General features: G+C 42.3%; 1 protein-coding gene across 2 annotated transcripts in view; it reads right to left on the bottom strand.

Annotated features, from left to right (window-relative positions):
• Nucleotides 1-20,772, bottom strand: part of DDX43 (DEAD-box helicase 43) — a 246,015-nt gene that overhangs the window by 154,741 nt on the left and 70,502 nt on the right. For both annotated transcript variants that reach the window (XR_012883166.1, XM_075862031.1), the window contains exons 6-8: nt 18,470-18,626; nt 16,264-16,382; nt 15,391-15,501 (exon numbers count right to left, since the gene is read on the bottom strand). Coding sequence is in view for 1 of the 2 variants with exons in the window: in XM_075862031.1 (XP_075718146.1) it covers nt 15,391-15,501; nt 16,264-16,382; nt 18,470-18,626 (387 nt within the window). In the remaining variant the exon portion in view is untranslated. The remainder of the gene's footprint in view (nt 1-15,390; nt 15,502-16,263; nt 16,383-18,469; nt 18,627-20,772) is intronic.

Genomic DNA, 20,772 nt, shown 5'->3' with positions numbered 1-20,772 from the left:
ATCACTTGAATGGACGTATGACGGGGCTCAGAAGTTAACAGCACCATGCGCATTTAAGGTCTATTTTGGGAATTTTCACAGCATTGACCTTAGAGCTCTGCAATTGTGGGTCAAATTGTAACACAAACCCCTATTTTGGAAACTACACCCCTTAAGGCATTAAGGAGTGTAGTGAGCATTTTAACCTCACAGGTTTTTTTTCATTAGAAATTAATGCGCAGCGGATGGTGCAAAGTGAAAATTGCAATTCTCCACGAATATGCCATTTTAGTGCACAGTATGTTGAGCCCAGTTTGTGCCAAAGACAAATACCTCATAGAATGTTAATCGGATTCTCCCAGGTATGGCGATGCCATATATGTGGACATAAAGTGCTGTTTAGGCTTGCTGAAGGGTTCAGAAGGGAGGGAGCGCCATTTGGTTTTGGAGTGCAGATTTAGCTTGGCAGCTGTGTGGGTTTTACTGCCATTTCAGTTCATAATGTGGGTGCATATGTAAGCTGTGCGGAGTACATCAGGGTATAATGCAGTAAATAATTCATAGATATGTGGCCGATGTAGCAATGATAAATTGTGCACAAACTTATCCGCTTTTGGAACGATCTGCACATTTTGTGTGGTCATATTCTGAGAGCTAGAACTTAATTACTTCGCAAACGGGGCTGTGTGAGGGCTTATTTGTTGAGGGACAATCTGCAGTTTATTTGTAATATTTTGGGGTACACCATATTTTTTGATCACGGTTTATTCCATTTTTTGGCAAGCAACGTGACAAAAAAACCCAGAAATTAATAGGCTATCGTACGTGGCAGAGGCGGCCATTGTTAGGCCTCCAATTAACATAGTAACGATCAGCAGCCTCACGATCACATTGTGTCGATGTCGATCACTACAAACCACTAAGATGGCGCGTACCCTTTTGAACGCGGCATTTAAGGGGGCTAATGGCAGGGATCGGACATACAGCCGTCACCCATGGCTGATTTTGCAGGCTCAGCTTCTGAGCCATCCTCATTTTGCGTCCAGAAGCATTTTAGGCCTCGACGCCAGGCAGGACCAAGTAGACTTACTACTTGGCAAACAGGAGGCCATGGTTAGACTTCCAGTCCACCAGAGCACACATCGGAACACTGCGATTGCATTGCGGGGTTCTGATCTGCTTGTAAAACACCATATACACTCAGCGCTGCATCTAAGGGGTTAATCGGCCGGATCAGAGGCCAGCTCCAGTCCTGGCCATGCAGCAGGGTGTCAGCTGTAATAGGCAGCTGACACCCGCTGGCGATAATGCAGGCTCAGCTTCTGAGCCCGCATCAGAAATCAACAAACCAGTACGTTGTGTTGCGTTAAGTACCTAACGACAACGTACTAGTACGTTAGATGTCGTTAAGGGGTTATTTTTAGTGGAATAAAAACGAAATAAAAAAAAAAACAGTTATTGCTGCGTTCGTAAAACTCCCAAAACTCTTACAATACAGCATTATTTAACTCAGAAGGTGAATGCCGTAAAAAATAAGAATTTGAAACTCCAAAATCGCTGTTTTTGGTCACCTTAGCGCTCAAAAAAAAAATAAAATCTAAGAAAAGTGATCAAAAAGCTGAATGTACTAAAAGATGGTACCAATAAAAAAAAAAAAAAAAAAAAAAAAATGTAAAAAAAATCACCGCAAAAAATAAGCACTCACACCGCTCAAAAAGAGGAAGATGAAAAAAAAAAAAAAAGTTATGGCTTTCAGGATGCGGTGAAACAAAACAATAAATTTTTTTATTTTTTTTTTGCAACAAAAGTTTTTGTAAAAGTAGTAAAATAAACAGTAAAACAAAAAACACCTATATTAAATATATTGTTTTCCCCGTAATCGCATTGAGCTGCATAAAAGTTAAGTTGACATTTTTACCGCACAGCTAAAGCCGTAAAAGCAAACCCTCCCCCCAAAAAAATAAGTTATGGCTCTTGAAAGGCTGGGAATGAAAAAATAAATAAAACAACCCTGTTCAGTCCTGAAAGGGTTAATTTATAATGAAAAAAACCATTTGACCACATGTGGGGTTGTGTCGTAATCGGGAGAAACAGCTATACGAATGTTGGGGTGCTTTTTCTCCTTGTAAATGAAATTTAAAAAAATAAAAATAAATAAATAAAATAAAAAAAAAGTATATTTTTCCTTTTCATGGCCAAATTCCCCAAAAATCCTGAAAAAAACAAAAACCTGAGTGGGTCGAGATGCTAACTATACACCTAGAAAAATTCCTTGAGGGTGTAGTTTCCAAAATGGGGTCACTTTTGCGGGGGATTCCACGGTTTTGGTCCCTCCAGGGAATTGCAAATACAACATGGCAACGAAAACTATTCAAGAAAAATCTGGCTCCAAAACCCAAATGGTGCTCCTTCCCTTCGGAGCCCTGCCGTGGGTCCAAACAGCAGTTTATTACCACATATGGGGTATTGCCGTAATCGGGAGAAATAGCTTTTCAAAATTTGGGGTGCTTTTTCTCATTTATTACAATAAATTCAGCAAAAAAAACAAACAAAAAAACAAACCTGTGGGGTCAAAATTCTAACTATCCCCTAGAAAAATTCTTTGAGTTGTGTATTTTCCAAAATGGGGTCACTTTAGGGGGGGGTTTCCACTGTATTGGCACCACCATGCCTCTTCAAACCTGACAAGGGCGGCCCAAAAACCAGTCTTGTATTGTCTGCCGAACTGGCAGGGGGGCGTGTCGTCAGACAAAATACAAGACTGATCTCTCAAGAGCTGAAGAGATGAGTGCTCTCCTATCCAGCTCACACTGTCCGTAGCACTGACACGCCCCCTTGTCTGTTGGGATGAAAAGACTAATCGCACACACTCATGCTGTGGCACTGTCCATATCGGATTGGACAGTGTCACAGTGATATTACACGCCCCCTTGACAGTTCAGGGGGTTAAATATCGGGTGGCAAATATAACGACACCGATATCTAAATAACGGTGGGAGGTAGAAAAAAGACATTTAAAGTGCCCCAGGGTTTGTGCAGCCCTCCCCATTACATGCTGCACATGTATGGGGAGGTGAATGTTTTTTCTGTACTGGTACTTCGCAACAGGATGACAGTACTGCTGTGGCCGTGTATTGTTGTCAATATAAAGGACATCCTTTTTCCTTATACTTGACACAAAATGCATTGTAGCTGCATAATGCCCTGCTCTTCCAGTTTGAGTTTGCCCAAGAAGCGTTTTAGGGAGGCTCTTGATTTTTTGCATACAGTGCTGCATGCCACTGTACTTCTGGAATCTAGGCACTAGAGTGGGATGCTGGTATAAAAATAATCCAGGTAGGATTTTAACCCTAGAAGTGTGTGTACCATATCCTATACTACCTTCCCACTAACTTCCAGGAGAGGCGGAATTCTGTGGACTCAATCCTAGACTCCTTTCCTTCATAATTTTGAACCTGTGGGTATACCCTCGGTGATCCATCATCAATTAGGAATGTAAAAGGTCTGGAGTTGATTCCAGGTGTGGCATTTTCATTTGAAAGCTGTTGCTGTGAACCCACAACATGAGGTCAAAGGAGCTCTCAATGCAAGTGAAACAGACCATCGTCAGGTTGAACAAAAAAAAATGAAGAAATCCATCAGAGAGATAGGACATATGTTAGGAGTGGCCAAATCAACACTGCGGTACATTCTTGAAAAAAATAAAGAGTGCACACTGGTGATCTTGTGAACTCCAAAAGGCCTGCACGTCCATGGAAGACAACAGTGGTGGATGATTGCAGAATCCTTTCCAATGGTGAAGAAAAAACCCTTCTTCACTTGGATACATGTTGTGAACACTCTCCTGGAATTAGATGTATTAGTATCTAAGTCTACCATAAATAGAAGACTTCATGAGAGCAAATACAGAGGGTTCACCACAAGGTGCAAACTATTAATCAGCCTCAACAGAAAGGCCAGATTAGACCTTGCCAAACAACATGTAAATAAGCCGCTGTTCTGGAACAGCATTCTTTGGACAGATGAAACTAAGATCAACCTGTACCAGAATGATGGGAGGAAGAAAGTATGGAGGAGGTTTGGAACGGCTCATGATCCAAAGCACACCACATCCTCTGTAAAACATGGTGGAGGCAGTGTGACGACATGGGCATGCTTGACGGCCAAAGGCACTGGGTCACTAGCGTTTATTGATGATGTGACTGAAGACAGAAGCAGCCAGATGATATACTTTCTGCTCAGATTGAACCAAATGCAGTAAGGTTGATTAGACGTCTCTTCACAGTACCGATGGACAATGACCCAAAACATACTGCGAAAGCAACCCAGGAATTTTTTGAGGCGAAGAAGTGGAATACTCAGAAATGGCCAAGCCAATTAACAGATCTCAACCCGATCAAGCGTGCATTTCACTTGTTTAAGACAAAATTTAAGGCAAAAAAGACCCAAATAAGCAACAACTGAAGACCGCTGCAGTAAAGCATCACAAATGAGGAAACCCAGCGTTTGCCTGAAGTCTGGAACCCATGTACATCACCAGTCATTGCCTGCAAAGGATTCTCTACAAAGTATTAAATAAAATGGTTGTTTTTTAATGTTAACTTGTCCAATTACTTTTGAGCTCCTGAAATGAGGAGGCTGTGCAGAAAAATAGTTGCAATTACTAAACGTGTCACAGGATATTTTTATTCATCCCCTTGAATTAAATTTGAAAGTCTACACTTGAATTGCATCTCGGTTGTTTCATTTCAAATACAATGTGGTGGCATGCAGAGCCCAAATCATGAAGACTGTCGCTGTTCAAATAATTCTGGACTGAAAATATATATATATATATATATATATATATATATATATATATATACACACACACATATACACACACACACACACACACACACATATATACATATATACACACACACACACACACACACATACTACCGTTCAGAAGTTTAGGGTCACTTAAAAATGTCCTTATTTTTTAAAGAAAACCAGTTTGTTTTTTTCAATGAAGATAACATTAAATTATTCAGAAATACACTCTATACATTGTTAATGTGCTAAATGACTATTCTAGCTGCAAACGTCTGATTTTTAATGCAATATCTACATAGGTGTATAGAGGCCAATTTCCAGCAACCATCACTCCAGTGTTCTAATGGTACATTGTGTTTGCTAACAGTGTTAGAAGGCTAATGGATGATTAGAAAACACTTGAAAACCCTTGTGCAATTATGTTAGCACCGCCGTAAACAGTTTTGCTGTTTAGAGGAGCTATAAAACGGACCTTCCTTTGCGCTCGTTGAGAATCTGGAGCATTACATTTGTGGGTTCGATTAAACTCTCAAAATGGCTAGAAAAAGAGAGCTTTCATGTGAAACTCAGTCTATTCTTGTTCTTAGAAATGAAGGCTATTCCATGCGAAAATTTGCCAAGATTTCCTACAACGGTGTGTACTACTCCCTTCAGAGGACAGCACACAAAGGCTCTAACTAGAGTAGAAAGAGAAGTGGGAGGCCCCGCTGCACAACTGAGCAACAAGACAAGTACATTAGAGTCTCTAGTTTGAGAAATAGACGCCTCACAGGTCCTCAACTGCCAGCTTCATTAAATAGTACCCGCAAAACGCCAGTGTCCACCTCTACAGTGAAGAGGTGACTCCGGGATGCTGGCCTTCAGGGCAGAGTGGCAAAGAAAAAGCCATATCGGAGACTGGCTAATAAAAGGAAAAGATTAATATGGGCAAAAGCACAGACATTGGACAGAGGAAGATTGGAAAAAAGTATTATGGACAGACAAATCGAAGTTTGAGGTGTTTGGATCACACAGAAGAACATTTGTGAGACGCAGAACAACTGAAAAGATGCTGGAAGAGTGCCCGACGCCATCTGACAAGCATAGTGGAGGTAATGAGACGGTCTGGGGTTGCTTTGGTGCTGGTAAAGTGGGAGATTTGTACAAGGTAAAAGGGATTTTGAATAAGGAAGGCTATCACTCCATTTTGCAATGCCATGTCATACCCTGTGGACAACGCTTGATTGGAGCCAATTTCATCCTACAACAGGACAATGACCCAAAGCACACCTCCAAATTATGCAAGAACTATTTAGGGAAGAAGCAGGCAGCTGGTATTCTATCTGTAATGGAGTGGCCAGCGCAGTCACCAGATCGCAACCCCATAGAGCTGTTGTGGGAGCAGCTTGACCGTATGGTACGCAAGAAGTGCCCATCAAGCCAATCCAACTTGTAGGAGGGGCTTCTGGAAGCATGGAGTGAAATTTCTCCCGATTACCTCAGCAAATTAACAGCTAGAATGCCAAAGGTCTGCAATGCTGTAATTGCTGCAAATGGAGCATTCTTTGTCGAAAGCAAAGTTTGAAGGAGAAAATTATTATTTCAAATAAAAATCATTATTTCTTACCTTGTCAATGTCTTGACTCTATTTACTAGTCATTTTGCAACTCATTTGATAAATAGAAGTGTGAGATAGATAGATATATATATATATATATATATATATATATCTCAATACAAGAAAGAGCATTTGATGAATCCGGTGCCAGTGCTGTTAATATCAGTTGATATACTGAATTGGCTGAACGTAGATATGGTCCAAGCAAACTTAAATAAAATAAATGTACACAAGGCCCTGGGACCAGATAAGTTACACCCTAGAGTTCTTGAAGAGCTTAGTTCAGTTATTTCTGTCCTCTCTTCATAATATTTAGAGATTATCTAGCGACTGGTATAGTGTCAAGGGACAGGCGCAGGGCAAATATGGTGCCTATTTTCAAAAAGGGTTCTAGGTCCCATATTCAAATCAACTTGAAATTGACGACACACTAAGTGTTTGGGCATCCACTTGGAAAACAAAATTTATTGTAGATAAATGTAAAGTTATGCATCTGGGTACCAACAATCTGAATGCATCATATGTCCTAGGGGGAGCTATACTGGGGGAGTCACTTGTTGAGAAGGATCTGGGTGTACTTGTAGATCAAACAGCACGCAACGTCAATCAGCTGCTCCAAAGATCAGCAAGATATTGTCGTGTATTAAAAAGAGGCACGGATTCGCGGGACATGGATATAATATTACCACTTTACAGAGCATTAGTTAGGCCTAATCTAGATTATACGGTTCAGTTCTGGGCTCCAGCTCATAGAAACGATGCTCTGGAGTTGGAAAAAAATACAAAAGAGCAACGAAGCTAATAAGGGGAATGGAGAATCTAAGTTATGAGGAATTATTTAAATAATTAAACCTATTTAGCTTTGAAAAAAAAAAAAGGGAGGAGGACTAAGGGGGGACATGATTAACTTCTATAAATATATGAATGGCACATACAAAAAACATAGTGAAAGCCTGTTCCATGTAAAACCCCCTAAAAAATAAAATAAAAAAAAAGGGGCACTCCCTCCGCCTTGAGGAAAAAAAAAAAAAAAAGGTCCAATTTGCAGAGGCGACAAGCCTTCTTTACTGTGAATCTATGGTATAGTCTACCGCAGGAGCTGGACATAGTAGCTACAGTACATGGCTTTAATAAAGGCTTAGGAGCTAATTTTTTTGATCTAGGAACTTATCTATGTGTAGAGAGGTTTCCCTTACCTTCTCCTTGGACATGTGTCTTTTCAGCCGTAGGAACACACACGTGTGTGTGTGTGTGTGTGTGTGTGTGTGTGTGTGTGTGTGTGTGTGTGTGTGTGTGTGTGTGTGTGTGTGTGCATTACATACATATGTGTATGTATGCGATTGTGTATATGAGATGTATTTAAACACATACATATATTACACACGTTCTTCTCAATGAATTAGATGATCTTCAATAAGTTAATTTATTTCAGTAATTCCATTCAAAGAGTAAAACTCATTATATAGAAAGAATTACACACAGAGTGATCTATTTCCAGCATTTTTTTTATTTTAATGTTGATAATGGCTAACCATTCATGAAAGCCCAAAATTTAGACTCTCAGAAAATTAGATTATATAAACCCAATTTCAAATTTAATTTTTAATACCGAAATGTACGTACTTTTCAGTAGGCCTACAGTATAGGCACTCAATACTTGGTCGGGGCCCTTTTTGCATAAATTACTGCATCAATGTGGCGTGGTATAGAGGCAATTAGCCTGTGGCACTGCTAAGGTGTTATGGAAGCCAAGGTTGCTATGATAGTGGCCTTCAGCTCGCCTGCATTGTTGAGTCTGGTGTCTCATCTTCCTCTTGACAATACCCCATAGATGCTCTATGGGGTTTAGGTCAGGCGAGTTTGCTGGCCAATCAAGCACAGTGATACTGTGATTATTAAACCAGGTATTGGTACTTTTGGCAGCATGGGCAAGTGTCAAGCCCTGCTGGAAAGTGAAATCAGCATCTCCATAAAGCTGGTCAGCAGAGGGAAGCATAAAGTGCTCGAAAATTTCCTGGTAGACGGATGCGTTGACTCTGGACTTGGTTCACTGTGTTTATATCACCAGAAGATGACAAGGCTCCCCAAACCATCACCGACTGTGAAAACTTCACACTGGACCGCCAACAACTTGGATTGACGCCCCTCCACTTCCTCCAGACACTGGGACCTTGATTTCCTAATGAAATGTAAAATTTACTTTCATCTGAAAACAGGACTTTGGACCACTGAGCAACAGTGTTGGTCCATTGTGTTGCGGGACTAGCTGTAGTTTTTAAATCTGTACCATTTTTTGGTACGTAGAACTTTGATACATTTATTTATTTTTTTACTAAAAAAGGAGAGCCAAGTTGATCGTCATTTTTACAGGCTTGTGTCAAGCCCTGCCACAGGCATGCCTTAACAGAGGCAGAGTGAAGGCAGCCCTGGGAGCCTTCATTAGGCTCCTGGGCTGCCATAACAACTGTAGTCATCCCCCCATCTCACAGCGCTGGGGTGGGGGGGGGGGGGGGGGTCGATGAGCTGACACCCCTCTTTTCAACGCCTCAGATGCTGCGGTTGCAATTGACCACAGCACTTGAGGGGTTAAATAGCCATGAACAGCGCGATCGCTGCTCCCATCTGTCCGCTGTAAAATACATCAGACACCGGCAGCATATAGAGCATGCTCCAAACATCACCCCTCGCACCTGAAAGTTATGGAACATCTGGGTGCGTGAAGGGGTTAATAATGGGAGGAAATATAAGGATCGGTCACAATTGACTCATGGAAATAGAATTACAGGTAGGTCTAATTCCTACTTTCCAGTACGTCCCTCATGACAGCACCATAGGAGTAACACCAAATTATAATGCTCATGGCGGGATTACGAATTGGAGGACTTTGGACATTATGTCCAATACGGATCTTAGTTTCGGACAATCTAGTGTCTGAAAAATGTATTTCAACCAAGTGGCAGCTCTGCTGATCTGGTCCATAGAGCTTCTCTTTCGGCCCAAGAGGAAGACACTGCTCTTGTTTAATGAGCTTTTATGCCCGGGGAGCAGAGTCCTTGGGAGCTGTAGGCTTCTTGAATCGTGATCTTAACCCATCTTGCTAGAGAGCTTTTTGAAGCTTTTTATTTTTTTCCCCATAAAAAAAAAAGGATAAATACATTTATCTGGTCTCCAGGAGGATGTTACTTCCAGGTAATGGATTACAGCACGTCGAACATCCGGGAAATTGTACATTTGTTCCTGCTGATCTTTTGGATCTGGATAAGAAAATGCAAATTAATTTCCTGATCTCTGTGAAAGGAAGAGGCCACTTTAGGAATAAAGGAGGGGTCTAGTTTTAGAACAATTTTTTAGGGATGGTTTTAGTTTAGAAACTGCCGGTGTAAATATTTTAATCCACCTATGTTCAGCTAGGGGAGTGTTGGAGATTACTCAGAGTTGAAATTTGTACTTTTAGGATACTAGGACTAAGTCCCTTTTTGAACCCTGCTTGTAGAAAATGTAGGCTTTTTGCGATATTTGGCAAAAAAGGGTCTGTGCCTTGATTTCCATGCCAGAAGCAGAATTTTCTCCTGATTTTCTGGTAGATCTTTGAAGTTACCCCCTTACGGCTTAAAAGAATGGTTGAGATTACATCTTCTGAAAGTCCATGGTTTCTCAGGATTTGTATTTCAGGATTGATGCTGATAGATTGAGAGTCCACTTCTTAAGAGGCCTTGGGAGATGATCAGGTCTTCCAGTGCCAACCGTATCAGGATTGGGAACCAGCTCAATTTTGGCCAGTATGGTAGAATTAATTAAATTTTTTAAATTCCTCTTGAGGCCTTCCTTAATACCGCTGGAATTTGTGGGAATGAAGGAAATGGACAAGCCAGCTCCATCTGCCTGAGTATTTTGTTTTGTGGCAAATAGATCCACTTGAGGAAAACCCCATTTCTGGGTTGGATATTGAAAGATTTTTGTTCAACAACCGTTCTCCTTGATCAATTTTCTCCCGGCTCAGAAAGGTCGGCGGACATATTTTCTGTGCCCTTTACGTAGACTACTGACATGGACAGGACATTATCTTCTGCCTAACCAAAAATTTGAGCGGAGAGAGCTTGGAGATTAGTAGGTCTTGTTCCCCCTTGGGGACCAAGAAAAAGGATACTGCTGTGACAGCATCTGACAAGATCCTTATAGGCTTCCCTTTCACTTGTGAAAGAGCTTACTTGAAGGTTTCCCCATACAGCTCTCAGTTCCCTGTAGTTTGAAGACATCTTCCCTATTTGAGGAGAAAAGAGATCTTGGAAGTACTTGTCTTGAATTATAGACCCCCAACCTTGTTTGATTTAGGGACTCTGATCCCACTGGGATAGAATCAGATTTTGTAATTTGAGAATGGAATTAGCTCCACGGGATGGATTGGATACAGGACCTAATCAATGCCAAGATCCACATCCCCTCCCTTATCGAACAGCGGTTTTACCTGAAAAACCTCCTGATCTCGTTTTCTAGGTTACGTGGTTTTCTCTGGTAGAAAGGTATATTGAAGGGAAATGTAAAGGATCTGCCAGGCACAGCTTCGGGGTTAACTCCCATAGGTAATCAGTCTACACCTGAATCTACGTCTCTGAGACTGACTCCTTCTTCCACCCCTCAGGATGGCAGGCTTAGGAGTGGGAGAGCCTATCGCAGCCTGGCCAGACGGAGCTAGCTCCCGCCCTCTGTCTATTTATACCTGCCTTTCCTGTTTCTCCCTTGCTTGTGATTCTTTCCGTGTGGTTTCCTGGCCCAGCTACAGCTCCTAACTATTTGATCCTGCTCCATACTGACCCTGGCTTACGGACTACTCTTCTGCGCTGCGTTTGGCGCCTCGTGCTCTCCTGGTTTGACTTGGCTTGTTCACCACTCTGTTGCTCACGGGGTTGCCGTGGGCAACTGCCCCTTTCCTTTGTATGTTTGTCTCGTGCACTTACTGAGCGTAGGGACCGCCGCCCAGTTGTACCCCGTTGCCTAGGGCGGGTCGTTGCAAGTAGGCAGGGACAGAGTGGCAGGTAGATTAGGGCTCACTTGTTAGTTTCCCTACCCCCGTCGTTACAGGAAAAGTCCAATAGTACCCCTAGACATTTTTTATTTTGGGGAGAAATAGTTGATTTCTCAAAGTTTATCAACCAACCCAAACTTTGTAGAAGGGTCAGTGTAATGGCAGGAAGGAGGTGAAGGGAACAAGTGAGCCCTAATCTACCCACCGCCCTGTCCCTGACTACTTGCAACGACCCGCCCTAGGCGACGGGGTACAACTTGGCGGCGGTCCCTACACTGTCTAAGTGCAAGGGAGTACAAACAGGGAACACGCAAGGGAATACAGTAGCCCACGGAACGCCGCGAGGAAACGGAGCGGTGAATGAGCCAGTCAGGATCAGGAAGTAGTGGAGTATACAAACGGGAGCACGGAGCAGAAGCAAGCCAGGGGCAGAGCAACGCAGGATAAACGGAACTGAAGCAAGGCAGAAGCACGGCAGAAGCAGGCTGGAGCAAGGCAGCAGTGGGGCCAGGAATCCAAGAAGAACAACAAGCAAGGAGGAAAGGACTTTAATCCTTTGAGGTGGATTGTCCTGTAAGATCCGTTCTGTTTTTTTATCAAAATTATTTTTGAATGGACTTTACTTCGTTGTGTGGCACAGGAGAGATCGACTTTATTGGTAGAAGTTTTTGAACATCGCTGATGAGAACTTGAAGATTATTGGGTTGGTATGAAGTTACAGGAAATCTTTCTGGAGGAAGTCTATTTTGTGCCCCTCTGATAATTTGTAACACCCAGGGATTCTGGTTTATCTTGGTCCACTCTGAATCTAAGTGTAGGAGTCGTCGTCATCTCCCACACTCCCGGCGTCATTGTTTTATGGGTTGAAATGAATTACTGGGGTTAAGAAATCCTCAAGCTCCCCCCCCCCCCCCACACTCCCTTTTGAGTAATTCCAGCAACTGTCAACAACCAACCTATAGAGGTAAAGGAGTCCAATCTCATAAACGGAGCAGTCTTGTTTTTTTCTTCTGAAAACCCTTTCTTCTTATCAGTTGCGCTCTCCAACATATTATCCAGGACAGGTCCAATCATCAACGATGTCGAAAAAGGGATAGAGCATAACTTATATTTTGATTTGGTGTCCCTGTCCATGTTTTGACCCACAACGTTCTTTTAGCAGCGTTTGATAGAGTCCCATTCCTGGCAGAGAACCTGACCGACTCGGCTGATGCATCTGCCAAAATCCCTGTTGCCATTTTAAGTAGAGGAAGGGCTTCCTGTACGTCTTCTCTGGTAGTTTTCATTATCAAATTGTTCTCCAATTGATTAAATCATATAAGCATAGATCTTGCGACTGACGTAGCCGCAATGTTGGTTGAGATTAAGGCAGATGACGATTCCCACATTCTTTTTATAAGACAGTCTGCCTTGCAGTCCATAGGATCCTTTAGCTGTGAGTAATTCTCAAAGGGGATTGCGGTAATTTTTGCCACACTTGCTACCGGGATGGCTATTTTGGGAAGGTATCCCAGGGTTTTGTGTCTTCAGCGTAAAAGCGAAGCCTATTTTTTTAATTCTCGTAAGATAAATAGCCTCTTATGAAAATTATACTTTCAGAATGGGAAGATTAAGGAGGGTCTCATTTATAGGACAGACTTGTTTTCCTTTCTGCAAGGCCTCCAGCCCCATTCCAGCCAAGACGGAATGTTCGATCTTCTTCCTGAATACCAAAGTTCTCTAATTGCCTGTATCAGGGTATCCGACATTTCTGAAGAGAAATAGAACTTCTTTTCTTGTGAGGATTAGGATGAAGGAATCTTTTCTTCAACCTCTTCTAATTCACCTTCAGACAGAGGAAGGCATTCCTGCTCTGAGTCGGATTCCTGAGCACGGGGCCCCACTTCTGATCTACTTCCATTCTGGGACATAGATGGAGTCTCTTGAGGTGGTGTAAGGGAGGCCACTGACTGTTTAATTTCCTCTTGTATTATAGTCCTTGGTTCGGACATAAACAAAGGCTGTTCCTCCAATAAATTTACTATGCAATACTGGCATAATTGCATCTTATGTCTAGCCTGCAGTTTATTCTCACAGGTAGCCCATTTTTCGATTTTCTTTTTTTTTAGGAAAAGGAAGACTAGGAGGGGATGGTGGGAGGTAAAATACCTGTACAAGAGTAAACCGAGTAGTACCCCATCACCTTAGGAGGGACATCTCCAGAATACCATCTGATCGGGAAGGATCCATAACGCACAGGGTACCAAAAAGGATAGTCTCCAACAAATTTTCAGATTTCAGAGTAATTTTTCTGCTAGTACCCAACAAGTTATCATGCAGGTCCCTTTTATAGCGGAGAAGATTTTGAATTTTCCCACTCACCCCCCAAGATGGCCGCAGACTGGAAGTGCCCGATATCACTTCCGTTGACGCTGCCATCTATACTGCAAGATGCCGGCGCCAGCCACCACTTCCGCTTTTTCCGATACTCAGGAAACTGGGGGAAAAGACCGGATATTTGGTCTTCCCCAAAATAGCCACATCCTTAAGCCATGCTGCTGGAGGTCTGTTGCGGACAAATTCCTTTTAAGCCTGGACTCAGGATAGCAACCAGGGTTTTGGAGCGAAGGGACCTCTCCCGTGAGGGGTGTTAGCTTGAAGCAATATTTAAATGGGGGAAGGAAGAAGCCTGGCTCCCCGATCTTGCCCCTCGCTTTATGTTCTGAGTAGCGGAGTCTCTCTGAACCTGTCCCCTGTAGGGACAGGAAGAACACTGGCAAGTTCTGGGGCCTTCCAACCTCTGTCCCCATAGAGGTCAATAGGACAACCTCATGTGGTGCGGTCATGAGGGACTTACGGGAAATTTACATAAAATAACTTTAGACGTGCACAATGAAGTATATCATGATAGTAACATTATTGGAACACACACAATGGCAAATACTGTATAAATAATCCAATGTCACTATACATATAGATTCAAAATACAGACATCCCCTGAAATCATTAGTTACTTAAATCAGGTAGTATGCAACCCATCTTAGCCCTATGCGACTTCAGATTGGGTGAGTGCCATGTATATAAAATAGCACTCAAAACAGAGTCGGCTACGGTATCTATGGTCCTGTTCACATGACAGGATCAGAGTTTTTCGGACGATAAAAGCAACAGTTTTGCATCCTTTCCGGGCCGCGTTACTGTTTTTAACTGTCGATTTTGATCCATTTTTTTCCTTGTCAGTTTTAAAAACAAATGAATTTAATTTGTCAATTTAGGGCCTCACGCTGGCCCCCCCTCGTAGGTAGGGCCACACACGGCCCCTCCTCGCAGGTAGGGCCACACACTGCCCCCTTGTACACAGCACCCCCGCAGATGGCACCCCCCTTCTTGTAGATAACGTCACTGTAGGGGACCGCTCCAGGAGAAGTCCCTGACTTCTGTCCATATATGGATAGTGACATCATGGACTTCTGGAGCGGTCCCCTAGTCCTGAAGTGGAATCCCCGGCCATAGCATCGGCTCCAACAGGTAGCTACAGTGGCGCTATGTAAGGACGGACAGGTGACATCTACAGGAGGGGGGGGGGGGTGCCATCTACAAGGGGGCTGTGGAAGAGAAAAAATAAATGTTCTCCTCACACGCACTTCGCACTGTGAGGCGGAGAGAGTAAGCTGCGGTAGACATGGCAGTCACTCGGAGCACATTCAAGTGATGGCCGTGCTTTACACTGCCCCATAGACTTCTGTGGGAGCAGTGCGGCCGGAAGAACAGCCCAAATTAGGGCATGCTCCATTTACGGTCTAGTTTACTGGGCTGTAAAAAAAATAAAAAAAATAGGCCATGTGAATAGCCCCATTTGGGGTCTTCTGTTCTTACTGCGGCCGTGTGACAGCCGTTAAATAAATGGCCGCCATATGGCTGAGTTTCCCTGTCATGTGAACGGGACCTCACATACTTTAAACATTTACTCGAATATAACACACTAAAAGAATACCTTTCAAACCCTTTGTATCTGTACTTTGAACACTCTGCCTTCACCTGAAGTGCTAACTCACGTGTCGGAGCAAGAACCAACATTCCAGGTCCTTCCCGTTTATGTCTGGGACTAAATTTAGAAGAGAATATAAGATACAAATGTTAGAAAATAATAGACATTAGGGGGAGCAAAAATTGAATTATATACAAACGTACTCAATATGAATTTATTAAAGAAAACAAAAATAATAATCTGTGCAGAAATTTGGAACCACAAAATTTTGAAGAAATATCTGTACATGCTCTGGACTATTATTCTTGGTGGAATAATGTAGCTCCCCATCCACATTACCAGCACCTTGATAAGAACGTTTCTTCCATTTTAAACACTTACAAACCCCCATTTGGCCTTGAAAACTGTACACTATGAACGTTATTTTAGGCTTCAGTTTTTACTTGGTATGTAACATTTTAAATATTATTTGGCAAGCGAATATCAACTTGTGTGAATTCAGATTTTACCCCCGTTTTTGACATCCCCAGAATAGTTTTTTTTAACCTCATATAGGGCCATTAAACCACCCGTATCTTAAATTTTATTTTTTTTTTAAACTTCACCTTGTAGAGCCATTATTTTGTCACAAAAAAAAGTCAGAAATTTGGTAGTGATCACCAGCTTTCCCATGCATGCCAAATGAATCTTCACATGTCTGATTACAAGATCACTAATGACAACACAGGGGAGTAGACTGAAATATACGTGAAATGTCTAGTATCCAGTGGAGTCAGGCTTTAAAGTGCCATCACTACCGAAACAGAATGACATTCTACAATGTTTGGCAGGTTATGTATAGAACAAATAACTGGAATTATTAAGACAACAGTAACTTACATTGGCTGAAGATCTAAGTGAATAAATCCTGGCAATAAATATGCCAGCGTTTTTCCAGTGCCTGTTTGTGCAATCCCAATGAGATCTAATCCTCGAAGAATGATAGGCCATGCCTGAGACTTCAAATAAAAGTCAAGATCATAAAGAAAAGAAAAGTGATTTAAAACAAAAAAAAACATAAAAAGCCATTTCAGTAATAGAAAAAACAATTCTTAAAAAACAAAAAAGAAACAGACTTGTGGGGTGGCCTTTCTTCCTAATTGTGCGAGGCTCAGAGGACAGACTGCTAACCATCATAATTCCATAATTTGTCTAATTGCCAGGTCAACAAAAATAAATAAATAAATGACCTGTACATTTAAGGCTATGTAAACCTTTGAGCGCTTGTTTCTATAAAAACAGATTAGAGAAATTTAGACAACTTTAATGGTTTATTAAAAAAATGGTTTTACTTCGAGATACAGCTTCTATGCATCTTGGATACATATATACACACAAACCCAGATCAGTCAGGTCAGCGGGACTGACTGCTTTGGTAACAGCAGGTCAAGCGGGATGAACGTAGATGTGATTGATAGGACAACGGGTCCTGCTTGTCTGGCATGCAGGATCAAGCTGCTGACAGAAGATGTATTTTGTATTTAAACCTGAATCTATCCAGGATACATGAAAGCTGTATCAAAAAGTAGAATTGTTTTTTTCTTAAAAAAATATTTAAAGTTGTATAAAATACTCTAATACGTTGTTTTATAAAAACTAATAAATAAAAAAAAATGTGCGCAAAGCTTTACATAGCCTTTAAATGTTGAACTGGGTTCTTAAATACTAAATAAAATTGTTAAAGTAGACGGAGAAAGACTACATACTACAACTGCTTCCAATAGGCTTCATATAAAATATAAAAAAGTAATTGAAGAAAAACCTGTATATATGAAGAATATTCAAGCTGCATGATTTTGTTGGGGTTAGGGTGCAGCGTTCCAATTTGATTTGTGGTATGGGTTAATTGGTTTCTAGGATGGAATAAAGTAAGGCCTATCCATTCCCTATCTCTTGCATACAGGGATTGGGTACAGCATAACCTTAAAGGGGTTATCCGGGGACCAAAAATTGCATTGAAATAATATATTTATGTGAAAGTAACTTGCTAATATAATTTAGTACAGAATTATTAATTAAACTTTGCAGTTCAAACCTCATGAATTATTCAGGAAGTGCTGGAGCTTTTCTAATAGTGATAACACTCCGACACGGCCCCACGTGACTGAGCTCTTGCTTTATGTGCGGTTCGTGATCATGACAGCAAGGGGCTGTCACATTGCCTATTGCTTGAGTCCTGAGGAGAGCATCAGCTAGCGCTTTGCTCGGAACTCCAGCAATGCTCCAGACATCCATATTTGGTCAATTCAGGGGTTTCCTATCGCTGGAGTCCCCAAGCAGAGTATCAGATGATGCTCTGCCTGGGTACTCCACAACTTCTGCCCAAGTCACTGTCCATATATGGAAAATGATGTCGGCAACAGTACTGGATTCCCAGAGCAGAGCATCAGCTGATTCTCTGCTCAGGGACTCCAGTACTGCTGCAGAGGTCACTGTCCATATATGGAGTCCCCGAGCAGAGAATCAGCTGATGCTTTGCTCTGGGACTCCAGTACTGTTGCCTATGTCACTGTCCATATATGGACAGTTACAATGACGTGGGCAGAAGTTGTGGGGTCCACAGGCAGAGCATCAGATAAGAAACCCTTCACGAACAGCACATTAAGCAAGAGCTCAGTCAAGTGGGGCCGTGTCGGAGCGTCATTATTAGAAAAGCTCCAGCACTTCCTGAATAATTCATGAGGTTTTAACTGCACAATTTAGTACAGAATTTTTATTAAAGTATATTAGTAAGTTAGTTTCACATAAATATATTATTGCAATGCAATTTTTGGTCCCCGGATAACCCCTTTAAGCATTGGTATTGTGAAGGGCACCCGCTCAGAAAACTACCCAAATAGCGATGAAACCTAGCCCTAAGCTTTCCTGCATTAAGAAGATAACCCTTGAAGGAGATCTGTTTCAGGGACACTCTTTAAAGTGTCTCCGACAAACGGGATTTACTATAAAAACAATGCTTCTATTGACAATTGCTTCTTGGAATCCTTTATGAATAAAATGAAAAACAAAAGTGGGCAATGAACAGGAAATTAAAAAAAATATTTACCTGAATTGGCGTAGGTCTTGCAAATCCAGCAGTTTCTAGTGCAGCCATAACATCTGGAAATGGATGAAATGCATCTTCAAAACTACAGACCGGATTAGGAATTGGTCTCTTTTGACCTTCCTTTAAGTCATCACATATAATATTGTTGTTTTCCCTCCTGCAATAACACAAAGAAACAAGACAAAAATATAGTGTTAGGCCCCATAAACACGAATGTGCTTTTGCGGCCGCAATTTCCCCCGAAAATCCACGTGAGAATTGCGGCCCTATTCATTCCAATGAGGCCACGCACACGACCGTGGTTTCCACGGTCCGTGCATGGCCCAGGAGCCTGCACCGCAGAAAGAATGGGCAAGCCTTATTACGGCAGTGTTCAGCGGTCCAGGCTCATTGAAAATAATGGCCGCGGCCATGTGCATGGCCTGCAATTTGCGGACGGCTCGCAGCGGACAGTCCGCTGCCGGCCGGCCCGAAAGTCACAGCTGTGCACATGTCTAAGGTCGTGTGCATCAGGCCTTAGGTTGGGTTCACAGAGATTTTTGCAGGAGGAAGATTTTGCTCTGCTAGCACGCAGATTTTCGCGGCGGCCATTGAGCGGCGCGGGCAAAAAACGCAGCCAAATACGCTTTCTCTGCCTCCCATTGATGTCAATGGGAGGTCAGAGGCGTAAAGGCCCGAAGATGGGGCATGTTCCTTTTTCCCGTGAGACTTTTTCCGCTCGTGGGAAAAGCCCCCCCCGCCTCCCGTTAAAATCAATGGGAGGCATTTTCGGACATTTTTTGGTTGCGGTTTCCATGTCAAAAACATGGTATGAAATCCCCCCAAAAGGGAACCTGTAACCTGCCCATACATGTGCAGCTGAGAGCAGGGCAGCACAGACCCTGGGGCAATTTAAAAAGGTTTCCGATCTTTCCCTGTTTAGATATCGGTGCTGTTAAATTTGGCGCCCGATATTTAAATAACCACCTGAAGTGTCAATGATGAGTAACTGGCAAGGGGCGTGTAATGACGCTGTGACACGGTCCAATCAGCTACGGACAGTGTGACAGAAAGAGCGGGAGAGAGGAGACCGTGTGTGTGTGCGCTCGCCCGTGCTCACTCTTCAGCTCTCGGCAGACAAGGACAAGACTGATCTCTTGCGAGACCTCTCAGTCTTGTCGTGCTTGTCTGCCAAGAGCTGACGAGTGAGCGCACGCCCGCACGCACAGCTCCAGTGAAGCTGTCAAAGATACAAAAAAACACATGTACCCCAAAATGGTACCAATGAAAAGTACAGATTATCCCGCAACAAATAAGCCCTCACACAGGTCCGGAGGTGAAAAAAGAAAAAAAAAAGAAAAACAAGTTCTGGCTCCCAGAATATGGCGATGCAAAATGTGGCAAGTGTTCCAAAATTGGATAAGATCGAGCGCAATTTATCAATGCGACAACGGCCACATATCTATGAATTATTGCTTATTTAACGCATTATTATACCCTCTTATTATGCCCTGATGTTCCCCGCACAGCTTACATATATTCCCCCACAATCCAAACTGAAATACCAGCAATACCCCAAACAGAACTGCCAAGCAAAATCTGCGCTCCAAAAGCAAAATGGCATCCCTCCCTTCTGAGCCCTGCAGCGTGCCCAAACAGCAGTTTGCGCCCATATATAGGACATCGCCAAATCCGGGAGAACCCGCTTAACGTTTTATGAGGTATTTGTCTTCAGTGGCACAAACTTGGCACAATATATTATGCACTAAAACGGCATATCCGTGGAAAATTGCAATATTCACACCATCCGCTGTAATGTAAAAAAACAAAAATTGGTAACGCTACGTCTGTAAAAGGCCGAACTATTACAATATACCATTATTTAACTCGCACGGTGAACACCGTAAAAAACTTAATTTAAACCGCCAAAAATCGCTGTTTTTGTATTTAACCACACGGCGAAAGCTGTAAAAACGAAAACCCCAAAAAATGGAATCAGATTTTTTTCTGATATTCCTATTTTTTTCAGTTTCCCAGTACATTCCACAATTTCTCCAGCAAGAAATAAGCCCTCACACCACTCTACTGACTGAAAAAGAAAAAAAAAAAAAAGTTATGGTTCTTGGAAGGCGGGGAGTGAAAAACCAAAATAAGAAAGCAAAAAAATGGACCAGTCCTGAAAGGGTTAATTCTTTTCTAATGAAAAAAAACTTGACCACATGTGGGGTATTTCTGTACTCGGGAGAAATTGCTTTACAAAAATTGTTTGTTTTTTTTTCTCCTTTATCCCTTGTGAAAATTAGAAAATTCAACATTTTAATGGA

Source organism: Rhinoderma darwinii, chromosome 4 (assembly GCF_050947455.1).
Source record: "Rhinoderma darwinii isolate aRhiDar2 chromosome 4, aRhiDar2.hap1, whole genome shotgun sequence".
Taxonomy (NCBI): domain Eukaryota; kingdom Metazoa; phylum Chordata; class Amphibia; order Anura; family Rhinodermatidae; genus Rhinoderma; species Rhinoderma darwinii.
The sequence above is the reverse complement of the archived record's forward strand: the minus strand, read 5'-3'. Positions and strand labels throughout refer to the sequence as shown.